This window comes from Chelonia mydas, chromosome 25 (genome assembly GCF_015237465.2).
Source record: "Chelonia mydas isolate rCheMyd1 chromosome 25, rCheMyd1.pri.v2, whole genome shotgun sequence".
Classification (NCBI taxonomy): Eukaryota; Metazoa; Chordata; order Testudines; family Cheloniidae; genus Chelonia; species Chelonia mydas.
The window spans coordinates 13,521,938-13,534,195 of record NC_057858.1 but is presented as its reverse complement, the minus strand read 5'-3'; the positions used below and the strand labels follow the sequence as shown (position 1 = coordinate 13,534,195).

The 12,258-nt window shown below is 39.9% G+C and overlaps 1 protein-coding gene across 19 annotated transcripts in view; it reads left to right on the top strand.

The window, feature by feature from the left end:
• The window catches only part of GATAD2A (GATA zinc finger domain containing 2A), a 112,350-nt gene that overhangs the window by 35,112 nt on the left and 64,980 nt on the right, over nt 1–12,258 (top strand). For 17 of the 19 annotated variants that reach the window (XM_037886093.2, XM_043535749.1, XM_037886090.2 and 14 more), the window contains one exon: nt 11,665–11,742. Coding sequence is in view for 3 of the 19 variants with exons in the window: in XM_043535747.1 (XP_043391682.1) it covers nt 11,665–11,742 (78 nt within the window). In the remaining 16 variants the exon portion in view is untranslated. Of the gene's footprint in view, nt 1–8,772; nt 8,847–11,664; nt 11,743–12,258 lie in introns of those variants that run through there. The other 2 variants (XM_043535743.1, XM_043535745.1) reach the window with 2 other exon arrangements.

Genomic DNA, 12,258 nt, shown 5'->3' with positions numbered 1-12,258 from the left:
TCAATTGGTTAAACCTCAAATTCTGTTTCATGGTTGATATAGACTGCCACAAACTTCTGATAAATGATCAGATGTGTTCAGTTCACTGGATTACTATGGTGTTAGTTTATCCCTTTGTATTATTTATATTCATTTCCCATTAATCTATTTAGCAAACATCTCTAGGAAAAAAGTTACCTCAACCTGTAAGTTCTGTTGTGTTCATTGTGTGAATCTCTTTACCGTCTGTCTTCTCTGTGTCAAAGGATGCTTGCAAATTTATCACCGTCATTTAGACTCCCTCAAAAGGTAAAATTCCTAACTGTTGGCAACAAAATGTTGTCTCCCTCCCCCCTCCAAGATAAAGTGCAGTCCATGGGCCAGATGTGACCCACAACCCTCTAGCTCTACAGAGATCTATTAATATAATATAGAAGCATGGCCTGTGGTGACCACAAGCTCACAGTGTGTGGTGCTCCATCATGATGTTGGAAGGCAATCTGAATCAAGATGAGGCACCACATTCTGGAATTTTGTATTAATGATGAAAAAAGAAAAGGAGGACTTGTGGCACCTTAGACTAACAAATTTATTTGAGCATAAGCTTTCGTGAGCTACAGCTCACTTCATCGGATGCATTTAGTCTCTAAGGTGCCACAAGTCCTCCTTTTCTTTTTGCGGATACAGACTAACACGGCTGCTACTCTGAAACCTGTATTAATGATGGTGGCTGCAGTCAACTTCATTTTGTGCAAATAGGTGTGGCCCTCAGGCCCTTGTTTGGACTCCCTCCATTAAATCAGTCCTTACTGATTTTCTCTTCCCTCCCCCCTCCTTAATTTTAACACTCCTAAGTTGTCTCAACTAGACTTGTTGTTCAGACTTAAGTGAGGGTGGTTAAAAGTATTGATGTGCTAATGATAAATGTTCTTCATCTCTCTCTGCTGTAAAGTGTTATGCTCAACTCCAGAAATCTTGTTTCCACATTTCAAGTAACCAGCAGTGGAGCTGGGGATGTGGAAACCCAATTTTCAGGAGGAATCAAGCAGTTGCTAAAGCTAAATGGAGGAGGGTGGCAAGAAACGTGATTTATCTGGTATTTGATTGCTAGTTAAAGGCTTTGGCATTCAATAAGCAATAAATGGCTGTAGAGCAATGGCAGAAACTTGAACCCAGCCTATCACAGCAGGAGACACCAGAGAGAATGATGGAATACATTCCCTGAGGATTCTGTAGAGACAAATGAAAGACCAAGACTCTTCACTTACTGATTAAAAGAGTTACAGCCAGCCATGTTGGAATGTCCTATCTACCACCTGGTTATTTTCTTGTTTTGGATGTTGCCATTGTCTGTAGCCTGCACTAGTAAGACTTCTATTCTCTTTAATCACTTTAAATCTGTGGATGTTCTATAAGTAAATGATATATTAAATATGAATGGAAAATATAAATTATTGCTGAAGACTTGTTTTGTAATGTCAAGTTAGCTATTTTGTGTGTGTGAAAATGGTAGGTACCCCCCTTCAAAAATAAAATGTATGTTCCTGAAAATAGTTATTCCAGTTCTTGAAAAATGTTTATACAGCTATTGTAGATTACTTGCCTCACTAGGTTTATTAATTATGCCTTCACTAACACACTTTGTCAACACAACAATCCAGTGGAGAGAGTAGCTGACAGGGTCAGTTATATAGAAGTAAAAATAAAAATCTGTCTGGTAGCATTGTTGAAGCATCACCAGAATAGCGTCCTTGGAAGTATTTTAGTCACAAAGGTCCTGATCCTGCAAGGAGCTTCTCACAGGTAGGTATGCATGAGAGGCATTGATTTCAATGGAGCTCAGTGCAGGATCAAAGTCAATATGATTGATTGATCTGTACCCCTGGACAATCAGGTTGACACAATACTACTTCCTGCAATGTAAATAAGTATAATCTGGCTTTTAGTTCTGTCTGCTGTAGTTCTGTATTTAACAAAATGCACTGCGGTTTCTTTTTAAATCAACAGCTTTTTTGTCTGCTTATTAGCTATTGTCTTCTTTTAACAAAAAGACACAACTGTTTTTAGTTTTTCATATGAGTCGGCCTCTCACTCAGACCTGTTGTGAGTTAATGATTCAGTCTTACTAGTACATTCTCTAGGAAGCTACATCTGGGTAGACAAAGGTGAAACAGCTGTACATAATTTTTTGGACTTGGACTTGACCTGGCCTTTCTGAAGAGACTGTGGATCTTCTTCTTCAGCAGTTTATTCCTTTTTTGGACAGAGGGTGGGGTTTGTTTTGTTTTTTTGTTCATCTTTTTGTGTTAGATGACAGAACTGAGAAGATGACTTTGACTTTATCCATGACTGTGTCAATTTTAAAATAGCAATTGTAAAACTAGCACTGAGGGTAAGATGTTATTGCAGTTACATTTATTTGTACACTACATAATGTTTTGGTGAAACCCTCTATCAGACATCTGGGTACCCTCTGGGAGGAGAGCAGGTCCCCCCCTATAAATTGTGCAGGATGAATATAGCTTTACAGTTAACTTTGTTTCTGTTTTTGAGAACTGATTTTAAATTTAGTTCAAACAAAACTGATCTGTCCAAAGAAAATGAGTTGTCATGAGACTACCTCTGTCTAAAATGACACCTTTGCTATCTTGACAAGGGGATGAATGAACTAATATGTCATATTCTGAATTTTGTCAAGTATCAGTGTCTGGGATGGCAATAGATGCTTCTCATAGACTGCTTGGGTTTGGGGGACTAATTTGTTCTCAGGATTGCCTGGGAAGCTGCCCTCTTCTTCCCCCATTTCATGAAGCAAATTACATCTGGAGTGAAAAGCAGACTGCGTGCTTGTGTTTCTGTTGGAGTCCATAGAGACGCAACCCAAGACAATCAGGGGTGTTTCTATTCATGAGTAGTCAACCAAATCGTGATCTGGGTATTTTGAGCCTGCCTGATCTTCTGAATCAACCTGCAAAGAAATGCACTCCATTTTGTGCTGAGTTAGGTCTCTGTCTGAGGTTAGCCAGTGTTGCATTTTTCCATGTAATATCTGTGACCTCTTTGTTGCATTTGCTCTGTACACTTTGGCTTTGTAAATTGCTGACTGGTGCAGCAAGCCTTGGGCATCCCTGGCTTTTTGTAACTAGAGCCAGACTTTTGAGTAATGGTCTTTCTGAGAAATCTGAGTTGGTGTTAATTTTCCTTCTTTTAAGCCCTATTTATTGAAAACTTTCTCTTTGCCTCTCCCATATCTTCATTTTTAATTTTTTTTGTTTTGACTTCTTGGCAATTTTAAGAAAATCTGGTCAGTATGAGTAAAATAGTAGTGTTTTGGGCAATGTATTTGGTGTTAGAAGATACTCCCAAATCATTAGCAGTCAGGGTCTAGAAATCATAGGTTTTGGTTCTAGATTATACTAGTGATATCAGAAGGGTTTACCCTAGATCTTTTGGGGAGTCTAGAGCATCTGAGTTTTTCATTCTTCCTTCTTGCCATGCCCTGGAGCATGAGTAGCAGTATTTTGGGGAAAGAAGGGCTGAACTTGATTCTTGGCATGTGAGAGTATGAATCATGTGAAATGTGTGCTTTTTAAAAAAGCATGTAACAAAAACGCTATCTATGCCTCCAGATCTCTCAAACAGATCATGAGCAATGTGCCTGTGGCCCCTGATGCAGTAACTCTTGCAACAGCTCAATAAGCTCCTCCTGTAACAGGATTTTGAGGATACAAAGTGAGAGAGATTCTCATGAGACCCAGTACCCTGTAACTTGGGGGCAAAGTGCACTGGGCTGGAAGCCAGGAGATCGAGAGTTCTAATCCCCTGCCCTTGCATTGATTGCTGCTAATATTTCTGTGCCAATCACAGCCCTTGTCCAAGGCCTCACTGTTATGTTAGGGGAGGTAACTATCATTCACTAATGTTGCAGATGTCATTACTCAGCAGTTAAAGTTGCTTCCTGCAGAGCTGGGAATAGACCCTGGGTCTCTAATATAACAGCCCAAAGTCTCCTCCATTTTGCTATGCTCCCTTTCAGAAAGAATGTCAAATATTTGTGTAACCCATGCTACCACTGTGTGACTGTCCCCTTTTTATTAGTCCGCAGAGAGGTTTGTGACTTTCTCCTGCCATGTTAATAGACTTTGATTCTTTGGCTCAAGTAGTAATCTCATACCTTTTTAAATCCAGAGGTCTTGGGTTCAGTCCCCACAGAGGACCCACAAAGGGGTGTTACTACACCCTAATTCTGCTGTCTGTAACCACTAAACCATTTTGTTCCTAGAACCAGGAATAAGAACCAGGACTCTTCTTTGAGGGCCTCTGTGGTCCCACTTTTGGGTCCTCTGGCTTGGAATTGGCATAAATTCAAAGCCAGAAGTGTAAATTTGCAGAGGTGGTACTCTCAAAGAACTGTTACTAATAGGTTACCTTTCTGAATCCAACATTCTACCACTGTCTCCTAAACAGTTGCATAACCCACTAGCAAAGTGTGTTATGGGCAGGTCTAATCTACACACAGGATGACAGCATCTTTCTCATTTTTTCTCTCCCCTTCTTCTCCTCCCCCCCCAAATCTAACTATATCTGTAGCTGAAGGGAAAGCCTTGTGATGTGGATCTGAAGGCTGAGAGTTCAAACTCTGCTAATACTCCTGGGAGAGGGAGAAGTGTCATGTGTGGATTGTATGTAATATCACCAGTGTACGGACTCTGGAGTAATTGTTAGGAATGATTTTTTTATATTGCAAAATACTGTAGAAGCAAATTTGGATGTTTTGTTACTAATTATTTTATTGTAGCACTTTTAGTGTATATGAAAGGGAACTGTGCCTGTAAGAACAGGGTGAGGCACTTTTCTAGAGGTGAATTTGAAACTGAGAGTAGTGTGTAAGAGATTTTGTGTGTCCAGACACTCAGGGCTTGTCTACACTGCAAAGTTGACATCCAGCCGCTGCAGTAATTAAGTTGGTCATGCATGTCTAAACAACGCTCATCGTGTTGGTGGAGTGCTTGCTTTGATGCATAGAGCAGTGTACCGTGGATAGCTGTCTCAACGCAACTAGCCGCAGGATGTTTTGTGAAGGGCTTGCAACGCCTCATGGGACCAAAACACTGTCACGGGGGGAATGGGAACATGGCTTCAGCCTCTCATGATGCAGTTTCCTCCCTCCCTATGCTCTGAGATATGGGCTTTTTCTTACTGTATGTTGTAAAGTAGCTAGGACAAAGAGGTCCCAGTTGGGCCCTTTTGAGCAAGATACTTTAAAAAAAAAAAATCCAAAAAAATTCTTTCATCTCCACCCCACCCCAACCCACCCCCTTTGTGTGTGCAACATCATAAACAACTGTACCTGCACAGACATTGATATTAACTACATAGTACAGTAAAAGGACTAGTGGCACTGAAAATGAGTGACTGCTTAACTTCACCCTCTCTAGGATTTGTTCTTTTGCCATTGTTCATACCTGGCCTGTCACAATCGAATTACCTCAGGACTATAAAGAGCATGTGAAAATGCATTGCAAGATGTGTTCTATAGGGGATGGAAACTCTTCATAGGAATTCATGTAAATATCCCTTTTTTTTTTTTTTCCCCCTGATCATTTTAATAGGAAATCAAAATCTGACTTAAAAACTGAATAAAAATAGATTTTTGGGTGGGAAGGCAAAAAAAAGGTACTTTTACCTGCCCAAAATGAAACAATCTGGTTCAATTTACATAAACTACCATGGTGAACCTTTAGATTATCCTAATGCATGCACAGTAGCTGTAATCTCCAAACTGCTCCCACTGGAATTCCTGTTTGAAAGATAGACTAATCTTTTTCCGGGCAGGAGAGCAGGGGATATAGGGGTGGCTATATGTATATACATATAAACAGCACGTAGTTCACGGGATTAGACTACAGATCACCTCCTTGAGATGTTTCACATTTGGTTTTGATTGTATTCTGAAGTCCAAAATGTTAAAAATCCCAATGCACATCTCTAATGCTGTTGGATAACTATCCTTTTTTTATACCTGCATCATCCTCCTTCTCTTGATAAATCCCTAGATAGAGCTTCAGTTCTGTCACCTCATTGGAAATCAAAATATTTTTTCAGCTGTCATTTAGAATCAATAACCTAGAAATATTTAATATTTTTAATTCAGCACAATTCCTTGTAAACTTACCCTCATTACCATATCAACTCAAATGTGTAAATTTTATATTTCAAATTTAAAGTACAGTATCAGTCATTCCTGCTGTCAGCAGTTTCGATCAAGAGTAAGGCACTCTGAAGAGGTGTGGAAGACAAGATAGTAATAAAGTTCTCAAAACAATCCTAGAGTAGCTGGGTGTTTCAGCTAAAATAATCTAGCAAATTGTGTTCCTGTTTTACATTATCATTAGGCTTCAGAGTTGCTCTCCCATTAGGATAAATGAGTACAATTTATTTATACCTTTTCAGAGCTGGGGGGGGGGGAGGATTTGGGAGGGGAGTTCTGTCTATAAACATGGGATTTACATCTGTTAAATTACAGGGTTGATTTCACTGCAATGAAGGCTAGAAATATAATTTTTTTCTCAATTAAAAAAAATAAATCCTAAAACCTAAACTCTGAAGAAATTGATGGCGTGGGAGCCAGTAACAGCATGTTATGGCATTTCACAGATTGGGCAGGCAAACCGTCCTTATCAGTTTGGGGGGGGGGGGGGGGGTTGGTTTTTTTTAAATGTGGTGTGCAATCCATTTGTCAAACTGTAAACTAACTTCCATGCCATTGTAAAATGTTCCTTTACTAGCTGAAGTAGTACTAAAGTTTACTCTTTAAATGAAAACTAGTAAAGTGGGTTTCTGGTTTAACTACTTCTCTGCTGGCCTCCAATGTAACATTGTTTGAATAATGCTACTTAAATACAATTTTACAACTTTAGAGCACTTAACTAATATATTCCCTATACCTCACCTGGGGCAGGTATCATTCCCGCTTCATGGCTGAGGGGGTGCCATAGAGTGGCTTACTGATTTCATCCAAATACAGAAGGAGCCTGCATGAGGCAGGATTAGATCTGACCACTAGAACATGCTACCTCCCTGAAACTTCAGTACCAACATACCCTCAACATTGCAGTGGAAACTCTGGCATACTGTGTACGGGAGTGCACTTCTAGTGCTGACCACGTTCCATATTCTATGTACATTAAGCAGCAGCGAAGCACTTAAACCACTAACCCAGCAAGCAATTGGTTGAGTCTCATGACGCTGCCAGAATGGGAGTCCAGTGACAAAATTCACCAAGATGGAGGATGACTGCTAGAAGTTCAAAAACTTGATATGAATCAGAAATCTAGATTTCAAGTTCATTTTGTACAAGGGAAGAAGTGCCTCTACCTTTTCTTGCCCTTGGGCCTTGTTTGCTTAACACCCAATGCAATTATCACTTCGAGCAACACATTCTTAGGGCTGGTCTAAGCTTAAAAGTTAGGTTGACATAGCTCTGTTGGTCAGGGCTATGAAGAATCCACAGCCCTGACCAGTGTATCTAAACTGCATCTATGTGGGGGTTAAGTCAGTAATGTCAATGGAAGAATGTTCCCATCACTCTAGCTGCTGCTGTTCAGGGAGCTGGTGGTCCTACACTAATAGGATGAGTTTTTTGGGGGGGGTCAGGTGGTTGATTTCCTCCCCACCCCAACCCCCCATTTGGTGTAAACTATATCTGTGCTATGGGATTGTCCTGGCATAGCTCTGGTAACTTAGTTATGCCAGGATAGCCTCCACTGTGTAGACATATCCTCAGACTAAGATCTCTGACAAATCTGCTGCTGCTGGGGGAAAAAAAAATCAAGTTAACTATGCTTGTACCTTTCAGTAAAGACTTTGTGAAGATGCATGACTTAATGTAGTTTTTAATAGAGACATAGTGTTTTGTCCTCTGATGAAAGCTGAATGGATTTAATACCAAAACTGAGGCAACATTGATCAATGAACTGTGGGCCTAGTTAAGGGATATATTATCCTCTGCAATCCATCTGACTTCAGTGGCATTTCAAGGATATTTGTTGCTGAATTTGGCCCAAGAGGCTTTGTTTGGGGGTAGAATAATGAATTTCTGTTGCACTGTTACAACTTGTGGTTACCTTTTTAATAAATAAATAAATTAGTAGTTCAAGTCTGTCCAGTAGCTCTTTCCATGTTTACACTGCTGTATTGTGTATTACTATTTGTAGTCTTTGATTGCAAAAGAAATATTTATTATTGTCTAAGCCAGATGTTTGGGATGCAGCATGGAATACTTTAAAGAGAAGCCAGCTGCCTTTGGTCTATACAGCATTACTGAAACCTTATAAAAGCACTGAAGTAGCAATGGCAATGATTTTCAATTGACCGGTAATTAGAAAAGCATTGGACTAATAGGATGAGCTATACTTAGTAAGGGTTGCCCTTTTTGTTTAATCAGGACCCAGAAACTAATAAATACTTGTTCATATAGTCTTAGGCAGGGGACTTTGTTTAACTATGCTTCCATAACTGTTTCTTTAAACTGTTGAAGCCTATGTTAGACTCTGCTTTATCATCTTGAAATTAAAAAAAAAAGACGCTAAGTACCCGACCCAGTTTTGTGTGTGTCTGAGCACACTGACCCTTGGTGATGTAGCTTGTTTGGTCACTAAACTAATAGAACCCAATTTAAGTGTGCAGGGGGATGTGCAGAAAAGGTGTGCTGCTTTCATACCATCTATTTTTCTTTCATCCAAAGAGAGACACTGGCATCAGTTGAGCAGTCAGCAGTTACCCTGCCTTCCTGGACAGAAGAAAATGGTTCTGGATCTTTCTGAAGAGGGAAATGACTCAGAATTCTTGGTGGCTTAGCAGAAATTGTAAGCCAAGCTTCCAAGGAGGAGTTTTGATGCTCAGTGTGCATAGTTATTCTCCACCTACAGTCCAGTACTGATGTGCTTAACCTTTGGAACTGATACTATGTTATACTCCCAGCTAAATTTCTGGCTGCATCTTTTTACTTTTTGGTTTTGTTTTTAACTTTTCATACAGTACACATGGTAAACTATAAGGTGGGGGGGAAGGTTTGAATAGATTATGCAACTTAAGTGGCTGCCCCTCCAATAGTATGGCAAAGTTTGCTGTTTTTATTTAAAAAAAAAAAAAACTTAACTGTTCAGTGGGCTGCGTAAATAGGAATCAGGCTACTAAGTGCTTTAAAGCATTTAGTAGTGCAGTGTGTGAAGGATGAGATAAAACTTTTATTTTTTAAAAAGCTGTACTACCATAAACATCTATGGACGTACTTCTGAATCCACATGGCCCTTTTGTTGCAAGACTTGCTGTTTGGGGTGAGGATATATTTCCATATGTTAGCATTCATTTTAAAGTATTGGTGCAAAACATTTAATTAAAAGAGTACTAAAAATAATTATCCAAAGTAGAACAATAAGTTGGGTGAGATGCCTTTCTAAGGAACAGTAAAATTAAAGGGTCTTCTCCCCATTCCTCCTCACTGCCCCAAGTCTGTCTCCTCATTTATAACTGACTGTGATTATCCTTAAATCAATGCATTCTCTTCCATGAGTAGAACCCTACTAATGTCAACCCTTGAACTGCTCTGGAAACATGAGCCAGTCTAAAGAGCATGAACTAGCACTTCTATCTTCTCCTCCTATATGAGGAAGCTTCTATAAGAAGTTACCCCCCACCCCCCTTTTCTCCGTATGTGACACTACGGAAACTCCCACTGTAAACTGTGGTTATAATCTCAGATGTGACCAGTCACGTAGATAACCTGTTTCATCTGCACTGTGGGGCGGTGGTTTGCATCTACCATTTTGTAGCTGTTCTTTCCAAGTCACTTAAAACAAAAAAAGTGAAATGCAAAGATTTAAAGTGTTAGCATGGGAAGTTGCTGCCAAATAGGTGACTGTGTAGCCTCTCAAGTACTTCGCTGTTTTGCCATTTCCAAAGATGAATCTGTTCATTACATTCAGAGATACAGGTTGTTAATGCTTGAATAAATGTTAAGATCCTGGCTTCAGTAGTATAGAAACTTCTGGATGTAAAGTCAGGTGAGCTATTAAATATTACATTACCAAATTTTGCTCCTACTCTTTGAATTGGGTAAAAAGAGAGGGAGAGATTAGAGAAATCCTGTTCTTTAGGCTGCTTTTCTGTGTTACACAGCTCAAAGTTTTTGTTCATCTGGCTAAGTACAAAGACTCTTATGTTTTTGTTTGTCCTTGAGAAATCCTTTAAATTTAATGAGGAGTCCTTGTGGCACCTTAGAGACTAACAAATTTATTTGGGACAAGCTTTCGTGGGCTAAAACCCACTTCATCAGATGCATGCAGTGGAAAATACAGTAGGAAGATATATACACAGAGAACATGAAAAAATGGGTGTTGTCATACCAACTGTAATGAGACCAATTAATTAAGGTGGGCTATTATCAGCAAAGGGAAAAAACCTTTTGTAGTGGTGATCAGGATGGCCCATTTCAAACAGTTTAAATCTAACAGTTTAAAATTTAAACATTTTAAATCTCGTGTTTCTTCTGCCATTAGCAGCCATGTTCATGTCACAGGCCCAACTAAACTAAACGATACTGCACTGGACAAGTATTGCGTTGTTACATGCATCTGGCTAAGTTGTCTCTGCTACTAAAATGAGTTCACTGGGTACAATAACAACTGAAACCAGCTGGAAACCTTCCTGAAATAAAGCTGTTTTCCCCTGTTCGTCAGTGTTGTCCCTGTCCTAAATTTTCGTAGGCACTGTCTTAAGGCTAGGGGACGGGGACTTAATTTTTTTACAAAAAAGGTCTGTCTTCTAATACCCATCCCCCACATGGTCTTGCCCTTTCTTTGGCCAAGGGGAGGGGGAATGGGTGGAGATGGGTAGTGACAAAGCCGCAGGACTACTTCATAGTGAGCTCCTGCTGTGCTAGTCATTGGTGTGACCCGATGTGCTGGCATAGAGTCTCATCCACCTAAAGGGAAGCTGTTGATCAGAAACAGGCATGTTGTTTCCAACTCTAACAGGTGTTTGGATCGAACCATTTATTGTTAAGAATTTAAGAGCATTGGGCTACACCCTGGAATATTAACCTAATGTGGTTAATTAAAGCTGGGATTTTTGTGACACAGGGTGAGAAACACAGTAGCTTCTAAATACTTCTAAGAATTGTATCATTTTAATCTGAGCATAATACAAAGGCTGTGGCTACACTGGCAAAAATTGGACCTGTAATTCTCCACCTGTGGAAGCTGTAGTGTAGAAAAGTCCGGGGTATTTTTACTACCCTCTTATTTTATCCTTGGATTCAAGTAACTAAGTTTTAAAAAGCTCTATCCCCTTCATCAGTGACTTACAACTAACAGCAGGCAGTGCATGTGGGAAGTCTTGAGCTCCTCTATCAGAGCAGTTAAAATTCTAAATTTAGAAAACATATGTTTGTTGCATTTTTCTTTTTTCTCTCTATTCAGATGTATCCTTTTGTTGCAAATTGGTAGTGGTTGATGCTACCAGGTTACAGAAATAAAATAAATTATAGCTTGAAAACAACTCTTTCGTTGGGAGGATGGGGACAAACTTTGCCATTAAGTTCATTTTCTGTTGCCAGTGAGGTTTCGTCAAATGCCTCTATAGTCCAGCTCAGGGTGTACTAAAATATCCCTTCTTCCTCCCCAGGACCTTCATTGCAGGCATATTGCCCAGCCAGGAGAAGTGGACAAGATTCTCTTTGGAACCCATGAACTTCTCTGACAGGTAGGAGTTGCTCCATAATGCTCTGTTTTATTATGCTAGGTAGCATTTTGCAAACTCTGACATCCATGGGAGGTTGGGGGGGAAAACTCAGTTTCCCCCTTTTTTAAATAGGGAACTTAGGCCTAGAGAAGTTAAATGACTTGCCCAATGTGACAGAGGAAGTCTGTGGATCCTGAATTCCCACTCCAGTGCCGTAACAATAAGAACATCTTTCCTCTCTAGTTAATCAAAACCCAAGTGAAGTAGATGAATATCCCTAATTTACAGATGGGCAAACTGAGGCCAAAAGACATTTCAGTGAGTTGTCCTTACTGTTTCTTCAGTTGGGCAAATCACAGCAGCTGCAGTATATTTTCAGTCCCTGAGAGCATGAGAAGCAGGAACGTAAGCACAAATTCCACTTCCCCCTGAATCTTGGTCAGAGTAATCTGTGTGGTTTAAAGGAAAGTGTGTATGAATGGGAATGGAACTCCTGAGTTTATATCTCCGCTCTGCCAGTGCATTCTGGGCACCAGA